Source organism: Hyperolius riggenbachi, chromosome 1, assembly GCF_040937935.1.
Source record: "Hyperolius riggenbachi isolate aHypRig1 chromosome 1, aHypRig1.pri, whole genome shotgun sequence".
Taxonomy (NCBI): Eukaryota; Metazoa; Chordata; class Amphibia; order Anura; family Hyperoliidae; genus Hyperolius; species Hyperolius riggenbachi.
The window spans coordinates 613,418,855-613,438,621 of record NC_090646.1 but is presented as its reverse complement, the minus strand read 5'-3'; the positions used below and the strand labels follow the sequence as shown (position 1 = coordinate 613,438,621).

The window sequence follows — 19,767 nt, the reverse complement described above, 5'->3', positions numbered from 1 at the left end:
GATTTACACGAGCATTGCGGTGTTCATTTTCCAGTAGCACAATTTGATTTTCCCCCAAATATCAATCATCAGCCTGCACTTCTATACCCAACGGTTCACAGAGCTATTGCAGCGAGTGAATATTGAAGCTAGCGCGATCACATTGCGATTTTTAATGCAATCATGCTGCTCCCCAGTAAAAAAAAAAGCACCCACAAATATTTACCGATAAAACGGGCAAATAACATAATGGGCTCTATTCTCAAAGAACCAAAAGTACCGCAAAATTTTACCGCTAAATTCCCGCCAGCGGTAAACTCCGCATTTTTTCAGCATTCACTAACATTTTCCGCATGTTTGCCGCATGTGGGAAAAAAGATGCGGAAACAGCCATTATTCATGCGGGAATCATGCGGTAAAAAGGTTGCACGATAAGTGTTTAGAAAAAAAAAAAAATTAAAAGTCCAGCAAGCACAGCCCTTAAGCCTCCAGACTTCATTAAAGTCAATGGGATTCGGAATATATCACCTACTACTTGTAGGTGATAAAAAAAATCGGTAATTAACGACGAAATGATGCGCCTGAACATTTTTGAGAATTGATCTTTTATTGCGGAAAATACCGACTTTTATGAATCCCGCACTTTTACCACACTTTTTCCGCATGCGGGAAAAACATGCGGAACATTTAGAGAATGCAAACTTGACGGTATTTTGGGTGCAAACTTCCCGCATGTACTTTACTGCATGCGGGAAGTCTTTGAGAATAGAGCCCAATCAAAGAAAGAGGTGAAAGTCTGGACACGTGTATTTTGAGAGATGTGTAAAACAAACCTCTGAGCCATGGAGGGGGGGGGGGGGGGGGGGGTACAGTCCTACCTGCTTGTGCTGAGGGTCCTCCTTGGCTCCTGAAGACCACAGGCAGCAGGGAGCCCCCTGTCCCTGGAGGGTAGTAAAGGGTCCCTGCAACGCAGCAGGTGGGTCAGGCTGCGCCTCATCATGCCAGAGAGAGACTTGAAGTGAACAGGTGACAGCTGGACACAGATACCTCAATACACTACAGCAGCCTATTCCCTGACTCCAGATCTACACCAAAATACCCCAGTAAATCAAATAAGGGATAGAGAGAGTGAGCAGGACCCGCCCTCCCCTTCCACTCAGCCTCAGCCTGGCTCCACCAGCAGCAAGCAAGAAGTCAGGGACCTCTCCCGACCTGTTAAACATTCAAGAAGGAGACAGTTCAGCCTAGAGCCCAACTACAGGAAGGAGAGTTCACTGGCGCCCATCCAGATCTGCGCCGAACTAAAAGCAGCTGCAAAACCACCGTTCTTTATTAATCACGCTGGACTTTCAGGAATCATTAATGACAGAAGCGGCATGCAGTTGAGCTGTAGCTATAGACATACAGCACAGCCCGTGTGATGTAAGCAGTGGCAGGACACAGGAGGACACGCGTGTTTGCCCAGCAGATAAGTAGCTGTCCGATCTGTGTATTCAGCAGCCTCAGCCAAAACATAACGGGACGAGGCGTGAGAGGGAACAGCCAATCAGAAGAGGGGAAACACTCTGGTTCTGCCACACCCGGTGTTGGTTTTATATAAAAGATATCCAGAGCTGACTCTGGTTCCCTGCTCACCTCTCAGCACTGCAGACAGACATGGCACCAGCCGGAGCTAAACCCAAGAAAGTAAGTAACCACAGTGAGAAGGTCTCCTATTTTTTTTTATTATTTTTGTTTCTTTTTCTTCTTATTGTTACAGATTTATAGCATTAAACTTTGTACCATCTTTTAAGTATCTACCGAACTGACTGCAGTGAGTGTGGTGTTTGCCACATAGTGAAAAATGCACATGAAATTGGGAACATACTTGCTGAAATTTGTGCAGGTTTTGATTTCTACACATGGCTGCATTGAAGTCAATGGTCCTGCTAAGGAAATGCACTTTGTTAGTGTTCATTCTCCTCCTTTGCATTTTTGTGTGTGGGTGTCTTTTATTGCACATTTTTCTGCACAATGCTTGTTTTTGACGTATTCCACTGCATCCTTAAAATCATGGAATGAATGTAATAAAAAAAAAATTGCTGATGGAAACACACTACGACCTGGGAATTGTGGGGCAAAATGTCCCTTTGTGTTCCCTGCCTTACTGAAAGCCTATGGGCTGCATGCGTTACTAGTTTACTAGTTTAAAATCTCATATTTGAGTTCTTCCTGTGTGCTATGAATTGCATACTAGGCTTACACATGGAGCTGCAAAAAAATGCAAGCATTATGCATGCATCTTTGGCTATCATTCATAAAGGAGCTGTCGGTATGGAGAATCAGTGCGGGAAAACACCGCTGCTGGTATTTTAGACTTCTGGGTGGGCGTTCATAAAAAAGTATCCATGTGCGTTAGCAGTGCGGAGATTCCCCGAAATAGGCTGGCGGTAGGCAGGCGGCGACACGGAAGCTGCCGAGTTGATACATTTCTCAGGGCTCGTTTCCACTAGTGCGGCGTGCGTCTCGTAGACGCACGCCGGCACTGAGCGGGTGGGCGGGATCGCAGGCGATTCCCATCAGCCGTGCCATGCACGGCTATGGGAATCGCAGCCTCCGCCGCGAATTCTGTGAGGGTTTCCAGCCGAATCGCTACTGCAAGCGATTCGGCCGGCGGCGCCGTTGTCCCCTATGGCAGAGTTTCCCCGCGCGATTTGCCTGCGGGGAAACTCTGCGGATTCGCGGCCGTTTCCGCGAGAGTGGAAACGGGCCCAGTGTTCCGCTCTGCTGCAGCTGCCTGGGAGGTCTGTGTGTCTCCATTCACTTACATTGGTATCGCCACATCAGAGGGAGCGGTACTTCCCGACCTCACACCGCTTGCGGTGATCTTCATGAATTAACATTTTGCACAAGGCGGTGATTTATCACTCTGCTCGGTAGTGTCATATAATTTTTTTTTTTTTTTTTTTTTTTTTTTTTTTTTTTTTAAAAACATGCAGAGAAGCATTTGGCAGAAAACATGTACAGACCAGTCAGTGTACTCCCAGCTTCAGGGAGGGTTCACACTGGCTTTGGCCAGGAATGCAGGCGCTTCCTTGCAAGCATTTTTCTGCATGATATGTGTGTTTGTCTACAGTTGAATGCAGGTGTTTTTATACTGTAGCCAGTGGACTTTAATGAGAAATTGCATGCTTTGTAAGGAAAAGTAGAAGGATTTTTACAGAATTGCAGATGGTTCCTGAATATGCAGCAGCCCGAGAGAAAAGCAATTGCATTGCAGCAACTCCTGCGATTTCAATGAGTGTGACCCCTGCCTTGAACCAGAGACTGGAGGAGAGAAAGTTATACATACCTGGGGCTTCCTCTAGCCCCTTCTTGGCTCATCAGTCCCTTGCCATCCGCCTCCTGGATCGTCTGCAATTCGCCCTGGAAAGTCCACCGGTCTGGGTCGTGCTGTGCATGTGTGGCCTGGCATGGGCACTGGGGGAGTGTGCGTGCACAGCTGGACTACACTGACTGTACAGCTTTGCAGGGGGTGAATTGTGGATGATCCAAGAGGTGGAGGATGGCAAGGGAGGGAGCTGGAGGAAGCCCCAGGTACCTCCAGAAAAGTTTTTTTTTTTTTTTTTTTTTTTTTTTTTTTTTTTTTTTTAAAATCTCTTTCAACTACCTCGTCACTTTGACGTTGAAGTGTTTTTTTTTTTTGTTTTTTTTTTGTTTTTTTTATATAGGGGGGCGGGGGGGGATTCCCTTTGTTATATTGAGTCACTTGGGATACTTGCCTCTGAAAATGTCCTAATTTCCCAACAAACCTTACAGTTAAATGAATGGTGAACCGTGAATTGAGCCATTGCATTCTGCATGCTACATTTGTGTGAGGAGTTTAAACATAGAAACTGATGCAAAGAATCCCTGGAATTTATTGTGACACTTTTGGCCAAGATGGGCACCCATACCTGCAGTAAGTGAGGCTTCTGTAGTGACAGCGGTGATTTGGTGCTGGTGTTAGAGGCTCATGTTCTGAACTGACACTGAGGATTTGCAGCAGTGTCCATGCCTGGATTCTGGAAATATATTGTGAACCGATATGGCTGGACATTTCTCTGCAGGGCTTTTTTTTTTGTTTTTTGGTTTTTCCCCTCTTAGTACTGTGTTCTATGTTGTGTTATATCTTGATGTTTGCCACGCAAGCAATTATAAATGAAATCACACTGCCATACATCTAACAATTATGTAGCCCAATTGACTTTGATTTTATCGAATTGGATTAAAATTGGTGTTGCAACAAGCATGCCCAAATGACCGGTCAACCCATTTCGGGCCAAAATCAGTTGAATGTATCGCTCAAGCTGGGAATTCTCAGTCAGACATGGTCTATCAGTTGCGTGGCAGTAATGTAATATTGCAATGATGGACTGACCATGCTGTTGTAAAACGTCCCCACCTGGTGCCCGCGCAGTGTAAATCTCACCTGTCCAGCTGCCACAACTCCTGGTCTCCTCCAGTCTCTCCCACCAGGCACATGTGACATCACACATGCGCCACTCCATACGCGTCACACACTCCATATTGTGGTGATGCTCGGGAGAAAGTGGAGGCGAGCTGGAAAGGTGAGCTACAATGATCAGATCATGGGGCGGAGGAGGATTAACCTTTAGGAAACGGGCAGAATCAATGGTGGTGCAAAGCTGATTCCCAAGAGAATTCATGCTGAAATTGATTGGGAAGTGCCCTGTGGTATATGGGCAACCAACGAATCTCTCTCCCAACTTTGTCGATTCACCTTTAGCAAATTCCTTCAAGGCTTGCATAAAGGGGAGCATGGCTGCAAAGTATCATAGGGTCTACCTCACGATCAGGCCCGGTAACTGGCTCAGTCATGTCCGTCTGGGTCTATTGCGCATGCATGTGCACATGCGCAGAAGACCCAGACTGGACCCGACTGAGCCTGTTACCACGGCTGACCGGCAGACCACGGGTGGATGGCAAGGGACTCAGATTTGCTTATGGGGCTGGAAAAAGCCCCAGGTAAGTATCAAATCTTTAGGTAGCAAGGTCTTTGGTACACTTAAAGGGAACCTAAACTGAGCAGGATATGGATTCTTCCTTTTTTTAAAATACCAGTTGCCTGACTCTCCTGCTGATCCTGTGTCTCTAATACGTTTAAGCAGGCCATACACTCGTTAGATTAGCAGCAGATAGATCATCAGATTTCTGATCCATCTGATATGTTTAGGAACAGATTTCCATTAGATTTCAGTATGAAATCTATTGGAAATCGATCTGATGGCATTTTTTGCCATCAGATTTCCATTAGGTCCAATGCAAAATGATAAGCAATCTCGACGGATTGACCTAGATTTTCCAGCATGTCAGATCGCTCGAAATCAATCGGCTCAGTGTATGGGCACCTTTAGCCACAGCCCCTCAACAAGCATGCAGATCAGGTGCTCTGACTGAAGTCAGACTGGAGTAGCTGCATGCTTGTTTCAGGTGTGATTCAGTCACTACTGCAGCCAAAGAGATCAGCAGGACTGACCGGCAACTGGTATTGTTTAAAAGGAAACCTCCACATCCCTCTCAGTTAAGGTGCCCATACACTCGTCAGATTGGCAGCAGATAGATAAGAAATGCATCTGATGATCTATCTGATGCGTTTTTAGAACATTTTTTACCAGGATAGAATTCCAATAGATTTCAGTTTGAAATCTATTGAAATTCGATCTGATGGCATTTTTTTGCCATCAGATTTCCATTAAGGCCAATGCAAACTGATAAGCAATCTCATCAGATTGACCTAAATTTTCCACCCTGCAAGTTCGATGGAAATCCATCGAAATCGGCCGTCGATCGGTCGATTGGCCAACAGATTTGCAATCGATTGATCGGTCGGCCAGAAAATCGGCTGAGTGTATGGGCTGCTTTAAGGTTCCCGTTAAGTGATTTAAGGCGTGGTTCACACTGCAAGAGGGTGTTTTATTAACCCACGCACAAAAAACCCTTGCTAATGTAATGCTACCGCCTGATTTACGACAGAGGCATCCCCAACTGTCCAAGAATCTTGCACTGTAATCACTGTTTCATATTATACTTAGTAACCTGAGACAAGGATTAGGGTGTACGGTCAGTGATAGGAGGTCAGTGATCTGAGGGGCCTCTTCCACATTAGGCACCTGTAGGCATGTGCATTATGAAAAATCAGTCCCTGGGTGAGTGATAAGATCACACAGCATTGCTTTAGCAAGAATTTTTTTTTTTTTTTTTTTTTTTTTTTATCACAAGCATTTAGTAAAAGGTTCTTGCAGTGTGAACCAGCCCTTATTTATTGTTTTGTATGATCGCACATCCTGATAAGAGCATTTTCATTGTACTGCAAGTTATAAACTTGCAATCAGTAGACTGGGAACAAACACTTCTATATTTTAGCTAATGTGCTGCATTGAGATAAAAGCAGTGTTGCCATTCTGCGGCTTTTGAGCAAAGAAGACACCCGAAGTCTGTTACAAAGTTCTTCCGAATTTTACTGATGTGCTAATTTTTTCAAAGTAAACCTGAGGCAAGTCTAAACCCTCCCCCAAAAAAGCTACTTTCCTAGGTAGAGGGAATCCTCCTCACTCCTACAGTCACTGCCCGGGACACTGGAAGTTGTCAGGCATGCTCTTCATGCATGAATGAAGCTGTACTGTGCAAGTGCGGCTGGCCCTGTGCAGTAACACAGATGATCGAGCAGCTCAGACTTGCTGTGCAGGAGTGGCGTACTCCCACAGGCGCAGTACAGCTGCACATGTGCATGAGGACGTGGTGGTGATAACATTCCGTACAAGCTTTTGGGGATATGTTCAGGGGGTCCATTCATGGCAACTGTGGGCGACAGGACATGGGAAGACTGCAGGATCCAGAGGTTTCCCTTACATTTCCCTATACTTTGTTGTGCTAAAGTACTGTATACACAGGGGTGCGCATACACGTTGTGAAAGATTTGCAGTAATTAGTTGGTCTATTTTGTAACTAGTAATTTAGTTAATATTGCCCATTGATTTCAGGGCCTGCTGGAGCGCCTGAATGCGGGCGAGGTTGTGATTGGAGATGGCGGCTTCGTGTTTGCGCTGGAGAAGAGGGGCTATGTCAAAGCCGGACCCTGGACACCAGAGGCTGCAGTAGAACATCCTGAGGCAGGTATGTGGTCAAACTTCTAGACCAGGCCAAGACAACCAATCAGCAGTCTGCTTCCATAAAGATGAAATCTGGATGCTGCAGGTCACTGCTGGGTACTCTCCACTCGCTTCATAGTTTTGGGTTCGCTATATTACAAAATGCTGAAGGCTGGTCTTGCATACCCTGTCCCATCCCACTGATGCAGAGAAAGACACAGCTATGACCCTGCGACAGAGTACGTTGACCTGATCATATGCATAGGACCCCCGCTGCTCAGTGGTGTATTCCTTGCCAGGCAGGAAGTACTTTACTGGGATCTTCGTTCGTTCGTGCTGCACTGTGCTCATTTGCACTACATGCGTTGCCCAACACTCATTACCCCAAGCTCTGTGCTGTAACCGCAGTGGTTGCGGTAATGTGGTGTTGCTCTTGCGTCAGATCAGACACAAGGGGTTGCAGTAAGGGTAGGTTCACACTTGTTTAAAAAAACGTATCCATGGCTACATTTGGGGCCCAGACCAAAACCGGAGCCACGGATACTAATGTTAAAAATGGCAACAGTTTTCTCACACTTTCAAAACCGAGCCATGTGCGTTCCGGGGATCCATTTTGAAAAACTGAACGCAGGGTCCGTTCCCCCGCCCCCCCAGCTTGAGGGAGTAGCAACTGGGAGGGGCTGCGGGGAGGGGTGTCACACGCCCGCTCCCTCCCTCACCTGGGTCCTCTCTCCCCCTCCAGCTATGTGCCGCAAAAGTGAGTGAGCGGGGAAGCAATTACCTTATGCTTCCTCTGCTCTCTGTGACTTCCTGCAGTGTTTTTTTTTTTTTTTTTTTTTTTTTTTTTATAAAACTGGATTAAAGAGCACCTTCAGTGTACTGTTTAGTGTAAGGGGCACTGTGTATACCAGGGGTCGGGAACCTTTTTGGCTGAGAGCCATAACCGCCACATATTTTAAAATGTATTTCCTTGAGAGCCATACAATGTTTCAAACTGGCACAGTGCGCATGCGCAGCAGAGGGCTCACGTCCCTGTTGCCATGGTGATGTGTATACAGTTGATCTGCCGGGCAGCGGAAGTGTCAGACACGTCTTCGGCTTTTCTTGGGTTTCAGCAACATCAGCAATTTCCCCGAGAGCCAGACAGGAGAAATACCGACTAACAACTTATACAATTAGCTAGATGACTTGGGGGTTGATTCACTTTATAGGACGAGATCCCTGCACTTTGGCCCAATAGGCTGCTCGTCAAGTGACAGACAACCTATTGGGCCAATCAAATTGCAGGGATCACGTCCTACAAAGTCACTAGACCTGACAGGGTCCAGGGCGGGACAATTGGAGCTGCCTTTTTTGGGGGGGGGGGGGGGGGGGAGCACGAGTAAGTTAGTGGCGCATGCTACAGCAGTAGTGTGCCTACTTTGAACAATTTACTTGTGCTGCCACCCTAAGCTGTGCTGCTTGAGCACAGTGTAGCTTAGTGAATCAACCCCTACTGATTTGTCTGTGATACAGATGTAGCCATCAAAAGCCACATCTGGCTCCCGAGCCATAGGTTCCCTACCCCTGGTGTATACTATAATCCATTTGGCTAGAGCCTTGCATTCACTCGCTGGATCCCTATATGCTATATTGGAAGCCCCACCCCGCTTTTCTCAAGGCTGGTTACCTCTTCCACAGTCCAGCCTCAGCTCTGGCTGCAGTGCAGTCACCCTGGTTACAGAGCTGGGGTTGGCTACAGAGCTGGAGTCTGGGCTGTGGAAGAGTCTTGGCTGTTTCGCGATGTGGTCCTCTTAAGCTAAGCTGTTATATCAAAGGAAGAAGTTCTGAATCAGAATGACACCATTTATTGGCTAACTTATAAGAAAAGGAGTAAGCTTTCGGCTATAAAGCCTTCCTCATACTTTATTCCTGTATGTATCAAGTCTGAGGAAGGCTTTATAGCCAAAAGTTTATTAATTTTATTCTAAGTTGGCCAATAAATTTGTATCATTCTGATTCAAAAACTGCTTTTTACTGATTGCTAGCATGGTACAGGACTCCACTGCTAGTTATATGAAAGAGTGGTGATCAGATCTGCCAGGGTAAGCTACATTACACCCATTCCTTGATCTCTTACTGTCTACATTGAAGTCTTGCCGTGTCCTTGAATCCACATGAAAACACGTCTTTGTTCCAGTGTTGAGATTTTTCTTCTTGGTCTTACAGTGCGGCAGCTGCATAGGGAGTTCCTCCGAGCCGGGGCAAACGTCATGCAGACATTCACGTTCTACGCCAGCGATGACAAACTGGAGAACAGGGGCAACTATGTTGCAGCAAAGATCTCCGTACGTATCTGCTTTATGCTGTACATTGCTTAGGAACCATGGGCAGATTTATCCAAACATGGGCAAGGAACAGTGGGCAGATGTACAGATCAGGGATTCTAATGGGTCCATGTGGGCACCTGTACTCTATACAGTAGTTTGGGGGTGATGGGAGCATGAATTGGGACTTGTTGTAAATGTGCTGTCTGTATACAGCAGGGGTCCCCAAACGTTTTAGGTTCAACATCAGACTGCTGGGGGTCCGGAGTATACATAAAATTATGTAGAAGTCTTTGTGAACCAGACAGTATAGCGTACCCAGGTGACAATTGGACAGCAGTGTCACCTGATGTGGAATTTGACTGGAAACCAGCGAATTACTGCTTTCTGGCTTCCATGTGGATTGGTGGTGCCAGCACTGCTATTCTATATGTGGACAGACAATATTTAGTGGTATAGTTATATCTGCACCGATGGATTAAACAACGTGCCGGGATCACCCCTGGAGTCACAGGGATTGCATGTATCAGTTGAAAGGATCCACACTTTATAAAAAGTAGGTATTTATTAAAGCTCTTTAAAATGTCATATATACAAGATTAAAGTGCGCTCCGGATCACCATTGACGCACAGCGTTTCGGATATAATCCTTCCTCAGAATGGTTCCAGTCCTTCCTCAGAATGGTTCCAGTACACACTTTCCAGTGTGTACTGGAACCATTCTGAGGAAGGATTATATCCGAAACGCTGTGCGTCAATGGTGATCCGGAGCGCACTTTAATCTTGTATATGACATTTTAAAGAGCTTTAATAAATACCTACTTTTTAGACGGTGCGGATCCTTTCAACTGAGACAGCCAATATTTAAAAATGTAGCTGACTGCATCTATAATATATTGGGGGGGGGGGCGGTAAAAAAGCCTCAGGGGGCCACATTCGGCCCACGGGCCTTAGTTTGAGGACCACTGGTATACAGTATCTGATTGTTCTGTTCCACTTCCAGGGCCAGAAAGTGAACGAGGCTGCATGTGACATAGCGAGAGAGGTGGCCAATGAGGGCGATGCTCTGGTGGCCGGCGGTGTCAGCCAGACTCCATCCTATCTCAGCTGTAAGAGTGAGACTGAGGTGAAAGGCATATTCCGCAAACAACTGGACGTCTTCATTAAGAAAAACGTGGACTTCCTCATCGCTGAGGTGAGAACTATATCCATTGCTCTGCACAAGTGGGCAGATTCTGCCATTAATGCTACATACACACTTGAAAGATCACAGACCAATTTTACCTCCTTCCATGTAGTATGAGAGCCATACCTACAGTCTATTCTATGGAGCTGCACTCCCCATCAGATAAAATCTTTGCAAGATGCTGCACACACAGATGCCCGTACACATTCAAAAGATTATCTGCAAAAGCTCTGTTCCTGCAAAAGATGCATTCATATATCTGCAGATCCTCATACACCCCTTGTTTAACAGACATCTGCAGATCAGATCCAACAGGATGGATTTTCAGATATGCAGATAAAGTCTGTTAAACAAGGTGTGTATGAGGATCTGCAGATATCATAGACTATGGTGCACACCGAGTGGGTTTTTCAGCGTTTTTGCAGCCGCTTGCGGCTGCGGATACGCTTGGTCAATGTATCTCAATGGGGTGGTTCACACCAGAAAGGGAGGCATTTTGCTGAAACTCATACTCCTGGGGTGAGTTTTTTTTTTTTTTTTTTTTTATTTATTGCGGAGGCTACTACACCAAAAACTCTTCACAAAACTGCAAAATGCTAGCTGAAATGCTACAGAAAAATAAGAAAACATTTCAAAATCTGCTAGCATTTTGTGGATCTGCTAGTGGATTTTGGTGTGCACCAGGCCTCTGAATGCATTTTGCAGGAATGGATCTTTTGCAGGAACAGATCCTTTTGCAAATAATAATCTTTTGAATGTGTGCAGCATCTTGCAAAGCATTCTATCTGATGGGGAGTTCAGCTCCATAGAATAGACTGTGTAGAGCATGGCTCTCGTACTACATGGAATGGGGTCAAATTGGTCTGATATCTTTATCTTTCAAGTGTGTATGTAGCATAACTCCGCAGGATCAGTGACTCTTCCCAGCCATGCATGTTCAATTAATTTGAATTAGGCTTACAGGAAACTTGTATGGGGTAAAAGTGCCCAAATATAGGGTAAGCCAGTGGGTCGTATTCGGCCCGTGAGCATTATAAAGGCGTCCCAATGCTAGTGGACCAGATTCTTCTCCCTCCCACCGCCAATTTATTAAAGTTGCATGCAACAACACAAAACTCACCCAATCACTCGTTCCAGTGGCGATCTCCATGATAATGGCAGCACCACGTTATGGGCTGTCATTACGTGCCAACATGTCACATGATGCCACCATGGAGACCGCTGCTGGAATAAGCGATTGAGTGCGTTAAAACAAATTGCCCTCTGTCTGGTGGAAAGGAGAGGAAGCTGCAGCGGGCCACATTGTAGAGGAATGCGGCACAGTCCTGCAAAGGTTTGCCCACCCCTGCTCTGGATCCTCCAGATACTAACCCCCCCCCCCTCCCCCTCCACTGCTGTGCCATTCCAGCAATGTCCCGCAAAACCGTTGACAGTATTTTTCTGGTGCAGCCCTAGCGGGTTCATGCTACTGCGTAGGTCCAGTGCAACTGCTTTGGGGTGTCGGAGCTGGAAGAGCCTGATGGGAGTGCAGGGCCAAGACTGGAGGATTCAGTGACTTCCCTCTCCAAAGGTAAGTATCCATTATTTGGATTTTCGATAAAAGGTTTAATTCAGACTATTTATACACATAAAATGGGAGGGGCATATTAATTTTCAGGCAGTATATTGAGTTCATATTTTGATGTATGCTTCTCCCAATAACAGTACTTTGAGCATGTGGAGGAGGCGGTCTGGGCTGTGGAAGTGCTGAAGGAAGCTGGGAAGCCAGTAGCTGCTACATTATGTATCGGAACTGAAGGCGACTTGAATGGAGTCACTCCCGGAGAGTGTGCTGTCAGACTGGCAAAGGCTGGTAAGTGTGGATTTTTCATGGGACTACTACTTTAAGGGACCACTGCAGAGAAGAAAATTGTAAAATATTAAAACCATGCAAATGTATTTTCCCTCCTCCGCCCACTTTTTTTTTTTTTTTTTTTTTTTCCCCTTAAAGTTAGTAATAAACAGTTGATTATGGACTACTGAGTATCGGTTGTGTGTGGTGGGTTTTTTTTTTGTCCCCTGAAAAAAGGATATCTACAAAGACGTTGGCCAGTTCCCCTACCCATTTACATGTCATTTGGCAGTTGAGTTGTGCAACATAACCAATAAGTGCTTTTCTAAAAAAAAAACAAAAAAAAACCTGAGAATTATTATTCCCCATGAGCAGATTGGACAAGTCCAAAACCTTAATTGTCTGTTTGTTTTTTTGTTGTTTGTTTTTTTTTTTTTTTTTTTTTCCCCCACTAACTACTGTGACAGCAGCATAGGGGAAAACTAGTAATTCGTAGTGTGTTTTTTACTTTGGGAGAATTGTACATTTTATATGTATTGACGTTCACACCCATGCACCTCTGTCATACCCAAGCACAGCCGTCCCTGCACACTAAGCCACAGGCACTACCGTACTCGCACAGGGGCAGTGCGGTTACATTTGTGCATGGCAGGGAGTGCAGCTACGTAACATCCAACAAGCTCTTGTGGGATATGTTCCTGGGGTCGGTGCTTGGCAATGCTAGGGACCAGGGGAATGTGTGACTCCTCTGGAGGATGGCTTTTCCTGTTTAATCTTCATGTGACAGAAGTGTCCTGTACTCCTAGCCTGGAGCTTGAAATCTTCATTAGACATCTCCTCAGGCTGGTCACTCTGCAAATGAGCATTCTGTTATAATTTTTTTTTTTTCTTTCTTCTGTAACTTTCCATTTTCCATCTGTGCCCTTGTACTCTAGGTGCCTCAGTTGTCGGGGTTAACTGTCACTTTGACCCCATGACCTGTGTTGCAACAGTGAAGCTCATGAAAGAAGGCCTGGCAGCGGCCAATGTTAAAGCCCATCTGATGACGCAACCACTTGCGTATCACACGCCGGACTGTGGCAAGCAAGGTTTCATTGACCTGCCAGAATTCCCCTTCGGTAAGTTGTGAAATGTTTGGGAGGCGCTACTGCATTTGTTACACATTACCTCCAAACCTGGGTTACATCTTGCCAATATGTCTACTATATACTGATTATATGGTCAATGATCCTACACTGGTCATCTGAACCAAGGAAAGCATTCAATAGAAAATTGCATTTTGTATCCATGTCAAAATAGTGCCTCCTAGCTGTGAAGTGGCACATTGCTTAACACTCACTCATCTCTATATCTTCTGAAATCTAATCACATATTAGCTCAATTCAATTGGTCCAAGTGAACCCAAGGTGATGGGTATAAGGAAGTTGACATCATTTCCTTTTAAGCAATACCAGCCTGCTGATCCTCTGCCTCTAATACTTTTAGCGACAGACCCTGAGCAAGCATGCAGCAGATCAGGGGTTTCTAACATTTTGTCAGATCTGACAAGATTAGCGGCATACTTCTGGTGTAATTCAGACACCACTGCAACCAAATAGATCAGCAGGGCTGCCAGGCAACCGGTATTGCTTAAAAGGAAATAAAAAAAAATGGCAGCCTTTATATCACTCCCATGATCCCATCTCGGAATTCACTTTAACCTCCTCAGTGGTAATCCCGAGCCAGGCTCGGTACAGAAAACCACAGAACAGGGTGGCAATCCATTTACTATGTGGGTTATTTGCAGGAGCTGCTGCAGACCTCCCTGGGTGTTTTTTTTTTTTTTTTTTTTTGGGGGGGGGGGTCTGAAAGCTTATGAAAAAATTGCATGGCTTTTAGAACCTAGATCTGGAAATAATCATAATGCCAGGGAGCTTAAAGAAAATCTGTATTAAAAAAAAAAAAAAAAGAAAAAAAAGCAGCCTTTGGTGGATACTTACCTTGGGAGGAGGAAGCCTCTGGATCCTAACAAGGCCTCCCCTGTTCTCTGGTGTCCCGGCAATCCAGTATCCCGTGTGTGTGTGACATTACTAGATATAATTTTCATACAAAAGCATGGGAAACCGCATACCTTTGCAGGTCCATAGGGAAGCATTGTAGACAGGGTAAAAGGGAAACTGCTATGCAACTTTTATTCTTTTAACACACAACGCACAATCATATTGGTACTTGTAGTGCAGCTGCTAGTTTCTAACAAGTGTTCCCTGCCTTATGCATCTCATTGACCATCACTAGGTCTGGAGGATCAGGAATGCTGTAGTATTTGCAGTATATCATTAGCCACCCATCTTTATACTGTACATTGTGTTCAGTCCTTCACTGCCTTGCTGTCTTTTCCAGCTCTGGAGCCGAGAATAGTCACCAGATGGGACATACACAAGTATGCTCGGGCAGCCTATGATCTTGGCGTGAGGTACATCGGAGGCTGCTGTGGGTTTGAACCTTACCACACCAGAGCGATAGCAGAAGAGCTTGCCCCCGAGAGGGGCTTTCTGCCCACAGGATCTGAGAAGCATGGCAGCTGGGGGAGTGGCCTGGACATGCACACCAAACCCTGGGTCCGAGCAAGGTAAGGGGTCTGCTAGTTACATAGAATCTGATTTACTGATTCTCTAATAGGCTGCATCTAATGTTCATAGAAACTAGCTGGCAAGGAAAGCAAAGTAACTACCTGATAAACTTAACAGGCCCTGGCACAGTAACTTTCTAAAATGGAGTTAGGATTGTTATCCAGCATGATAAACTTTAAAGCCTCTCAAACTGGCCTAATGCTGGGAATACACGAGTTCGTTTCTGCCATGCATTTCTCCTTGATCATTTTTGCCGCTCGCTTCTGCAGTCTATTCTCATAACTTCTGCTTGTTCGTTTTTTTTTTTTGTTGTTTTTTTTTTTGTCCATTCACATCTATCAGAAATTGAGCAGTGAAAGGATCGAAAGGGAGATCTGACATTACGGAAATTATCTATCGAACAATCTAATCACCCAAAAAAAACCGACCTGTGTATTCCCAGCATTAATCTATGATGGATGTATGGCTATAGTGGGGATCATATTGTGCAGCCACTGATGGACAGTTGGTGACATGACTATGGGCTCTGTACAGTGCTACGGGAGATGTCAGTGCTGTATAAATGCACAGTAATACTGGAGTGCAAACATGCTGCTGGCATCTTTTTATAACGGACTGCTCACCAGCAGGGTAAAAACCACTTCAATATCTTATTAGCTATGATTAAGGGGTACTGTAGGGGGGTCGGGGGAAAATGAGCTGAACTTACCTGGGGCTTCTAATGGTCCCCCGCAGACATCCTGTGTTGGTGCAGCCACTCACCGATGCTCTGGCCCCGCCTCCAGTTCACTTCTGGAATTTCTGACTTTAAAGTCTGAAAACCACTGCGCCTGCATGCCCGTGTCCTCGCTCCTGCTGATGTCACCAGGAGTGTACTGCGCAGACACAGACCATACTGGGCCTGCGCTGTGCGCTCTTGATGACATCAGCGGGATCGAGGACACTGCAACGCAGGCGCAGTGGTTTTCAGACTTTAAAGTCTGGAGTTCCAGAAGTGAACCGGAGGCGGGGCCAGAGCATCGGTGAGTGGCTGCGCCAACACAGGATGTCTGCGGGGGACTGTTAGAAGCCCCAGGTAAGTTCAACTCATTTTCCCCTACAGTATCCCTTTAAGGGCTGATTACTGCCCCAATATGTGTATCTTTATTTAAAAAATCCAGACCATACAGGTTTTTGGCTTGCCTGGATTCAGTCTCTGAGGGCCTGTTGATGGTGGTTGAGCAGTGAGTTTCCTGATTTTTGTACAGTGTACGTAGTTATGAATTAGCTGCCATTCCGGGGAGAGGGCAAGATAGAATACCATAGCTCCCAACGGTCCCTCTTTTGGTCCCTCTTTGGGAACTCTGTCCCCCTGTCCCTCTTTCTTACTCATTTGTCCTGCTTTCAGGACTGATATACAGATGTGTGTAAATATACAGTACTGTATGTGGTTTTTTTTTTTTGTTTTTTTTTTTCCTACCGTTTAATATACTAAAGTTAATTCCCATCCAAATTGATGCAATTATTTTTTTAAGGCCTCTTTCACAGTAGGATGTTGCGTTTTTGATGCAACGTTAAAGTGAACCAGAGACTAGGCACCCTCATGTATTTTACCATATATATCAGTGGGAACATTAGAGAAAATGCCTACCCTGCTCTGTTTCATTATTTACTGTTCAGATTGCTTCTTATCAGCCCAGATAAAATCCCCAACTGAGCATTGTCTGGCTTTAAACTATAGACTCAGCTATAATGATTCCTTCTGGCTCTGCTCAGGGGGCAGGCTTGGGCTTGAAAAGACAGCACAGAAGACAGACTCGGCTATAAAGATTCCTGAATAAAGCCAGACTGAGTGCTCAGTCGGATTTTATCTGGGCTGATAAGAAGCAATCTGAACAGTAAATAATGAAACAGAGCAGGGTAGGTGTTTTCTCTAATGTTCCCACTGATATATGGTAAAATACATGAGGGTGCTTTGACTCTGGTTCCCTTTAAATTTGCAACGCAATGCCCCGAAAACTCCACACAACTTAATGCCCTGTTACGGTCGCATTCAGGCAATAAAGTGTTTCCAAGTCATTACTGACCATGTGCAAACAGTCCAACGCAGCTAATAACGCGTATAACGCACAGCATGCAGTACTTTCACTTAACATGCAGCGTTAGTCACCAACGCAATGTGTGCACTGTGAATGGGGCATTGATTTTTCATTGCAGTGAGTTATTCTGCGTTAAATGTTTTAGCGCGCAACTTTAACGTCGCACTGGGAAAGAGGCCTAAATGTGGTTGCAACTATAAACTCTTGCTGTATACTAGCAGTAAGATATCTGCAGTGGAGTTCCAAGCTCAAAAACCTTGTTTATACATTATATACACATCAGATCATTGGACACAGTTGTTCAGTGCACTTTATGCTGAGAATTTAGCTTGCACAGCAATGAGGGGAATGAGTCTGCGTCTGTAATTGGAAACTGCTCATTCATTCACTACCTCATTGTCTCTCTATTGGTCGTATGTGCTGCACAGCACTGGTTTCTGGCAATGTTGCCCTGACTACACTGTAGCAATCTACTAAGGCCAACCTAAATGGGGCATTTTTATTTGGCTTGCAGAGGGCAGTGACTTTGCCATTCCAACGTGAAGAACAACCTTCAAGTATAGCCCAGATGCATGTCTGCATGGCTAAAATGTGTTTTACTTAGAAGTCTTTAAATGATTACTGTATAAAAGTGTCTGCTGTTGTGTGGCAGGGCAAGACGGGACTATTGGGAGAAGCTGCCCCCTGCTTCTGGAAGACCCTATTGCCCATCTATGTCCAGGCCGGATGCCTGGGGAGTGACCAAAGGAGACTCGCAACTGATGCAGCAGAAGGAGGCAACTACAGAAGAGCAGCTGAAACAACTGTTTGCCAAGCAATCCGTTCCATCCAAGTAGAATCCCTTCCCGATGCCATTCTGTGTTACAACCCGCTGCTTCAGAAGACCAGAAACCCCTGCTGAGTCCTGTTAGGAATGTATCAATCATAACTGATTCTACTCATAATGAATTGACAGCCTTAAAATAAAACTTTTCTTTTTTTCCAAAAAATTGTCATTTGTTTGAATGTTGGGTTGGAACCCCCCCCGTCCTGTAACCGCACCGGTACTCGACCATCCTCCACTCCCCTGCTGTGTCTAAGTTACAAGTCAGCAGAGGGCACCTGTCCTTGTTCGCCCTCCCAAGGATGGGAGTGCAAACGTGGATACCTGCAGGCACAGTGGCGCGCCAAATTATAAGTTGGCGAAAACGAAACTTAAAGGGCAACTGAAACAAGGATATGGATGCTGACATATTTATTGCCTTTAAGCAATGCCAGTTGCCTGGCTATCCTGCTAATCCTCCACTTCTAATACCTTTAGCCAAAAAACCTGCTAAAACCAGAGCTTACATATCTTGCAGGGACATCACAAGTACAGGACAGTGAGTTCAAAGGTTAAAGCTGTACTTGCAGATAAGGATGGCTGCATAGAACAGCTTTACTGCCACTCACTGAGCCGCCCCTAAACTTCTGGTGCCCTAGGCCATGGCCTATGTGGCCTTGCCAGAAATCCGGCCCTGTGTATAGGGCCTGGAACCCACTACAAGACTCTATTGCTAATAGCAATCGCTCGCTTTATTTATTTATTTTTTGAGCGGTTTGTAAGCAATTTCATGAGTGATTGCTGGAGATTTGGGGGTCTTATTTCTTTTTTTTTTTTTATTTTATTTTATTTTTTTTTTTTTTTTGTGTGTGTGTGCAGTAATGTAAACATTAGCTGAGCGTTTAGGGAAATCGCTAGCGTTTTTGAATCTCTCCCTAAAAGCTCACAACATTGCTCTAGTGGGTTTGAGCCCTAGGCTGACTTGATGTCCAGGCATTGAGAATCTGAGATGGCAAAGCAGGGAGTGTCCTGTGATGCAAAGGCTTTCATTCACAATAAAAACAAAGGCTGGGTGCACACATAGCAGAAACGCTAGCGTTGTGCAAAACGTTGCGTTTTTGCTGCTAATGGAAGTCTATGGCCAGAAGGAAATTGCATGTGTTTTCAAACCTGCGTTTTGTTGCATATTCATGAACCTATCAACCCCCCCTCCCCAGTTTTGCTGCAATTCTGCTTCCTGTTATTATGCGAACCATAAACGCACACCACATTGACATAAAACGCAGCCTCTCACATTATGTGCACCCAGTCAAAATGTGTTACTGCATGCAGATAAATGCTCTCCCTGGTAAGAGTGGTCAGTGACCTGCAAATGGGCTCTTAAGTTGATGCAGGATTGTGCAATGCAGAATTGTGCAATGATTCAAATCCCTATCTCCCTGGCAGGATTTGATTAGTCATTTCAAAGCTGCATGAATTTTCAGATTCCTGAATCAGGTTGTGTGTATGTATGTATGTATAAATTTTTTATTTTATTTTTTTCCTCCTGACGAAGCCTCCAATTAAGGCAGTGAAACATGTTGGGTTGGTGGGGATTTGATGTAAAATAGTAAATTAGTCAATAATACAGTGATCCTGGACCCATAGGGCTTTTTCTCTCACTATAAGCATTAGGGGATCTAGAATGAATTTTGATTCTGATCTCTTTTCATAACATTTCAACTTAATACCTTGTAGCTTTATTTTATTAACTTTTTTTTTTTTTTTTAATTTATAAGTTGTGCCTACCTGATGGGGTTGAATTGATCAGAAATGGTGTACTTTGAATTTGCAAAATCCTACATCA

General features: G+C 45.0%; 2 protein-coding genes across 3 annotated transcripts in view; one reads left to right on the top strand and one right to left on the bottom strand.

The window, feature by feature from the left end:
* Window positions 1-1,475, bottom strand: part of DMGDH (dimethylglycine dehydrogenase) — a 116,852-nt gene extending 115,377 nt beyond the window's left edge. For both annotated transcript variants that reach the window (XM_068250233.1, XM_068250240.1), the window contains exon 1: window positions 858-1,475. In XM_068250233.1, the coding sequence (XP_068106334.1) occupies window positions 858-979 (122 nt within the window). In that variant the 5' untranslated portion in view covers window positions 980-1,475. The remainder of the gene's footprint in view (window positions 1-857) is intronic.
* An 84-nt stretch (window positions 1,476-1,559) lies between these two features.
* Window positions 1,560-18,108, top strand: LOC137528731 (betaine--homocysteine S-methyltransferase 1). Its single transcript, XM_068250254.1, has 8 exons — window positions 1,560-1,665; window positions 7,002-7,134; window positions 9,318-9,436; window positions 10,419-10,610; window positions 12,306-12,453; window positions 13,368-13,550; window positions 14,812-15,040; window positions 17,772-18,108. Exons 1-8 carry the CDS (start codon window positions 1,636-1,638, stop codon window positions 17,953-17,955), a joined length of 1,218 nt encoding a protein of 405 aa, XP_068106355.1. The 5' UTR covers window positions 1,560-1,635; the 3' UTR covers window positions 17,956-18,108.
* Window positions 18,109-19,767: the final 1,659 nt, after the last annotated feature.

Bases quoted from the DNA above. Each gene is read 5' to 3' on its own strand.
- LOC137528731 (XM_068250254.1), top strand. From the start codon at position 1,636: ATGGCACCAGCCGGAGCTAAACCCAAGAAA. The intron at 1,666-7,001 runs GTAAGTAACCAC...CATTGATTTCAG, and splicing joins CCGGAGCTAAACCCAAGAAA to GGCCTGCTGGAGCGCCTGAA. The intron at 12,454-13,367 runs GTAAGTGTGGAT...CTTGTACTCTAG, and splicing joins TGTCAGACTGGCAAAGGCTG to GTGCCTCAGTTGTCGGGGTT.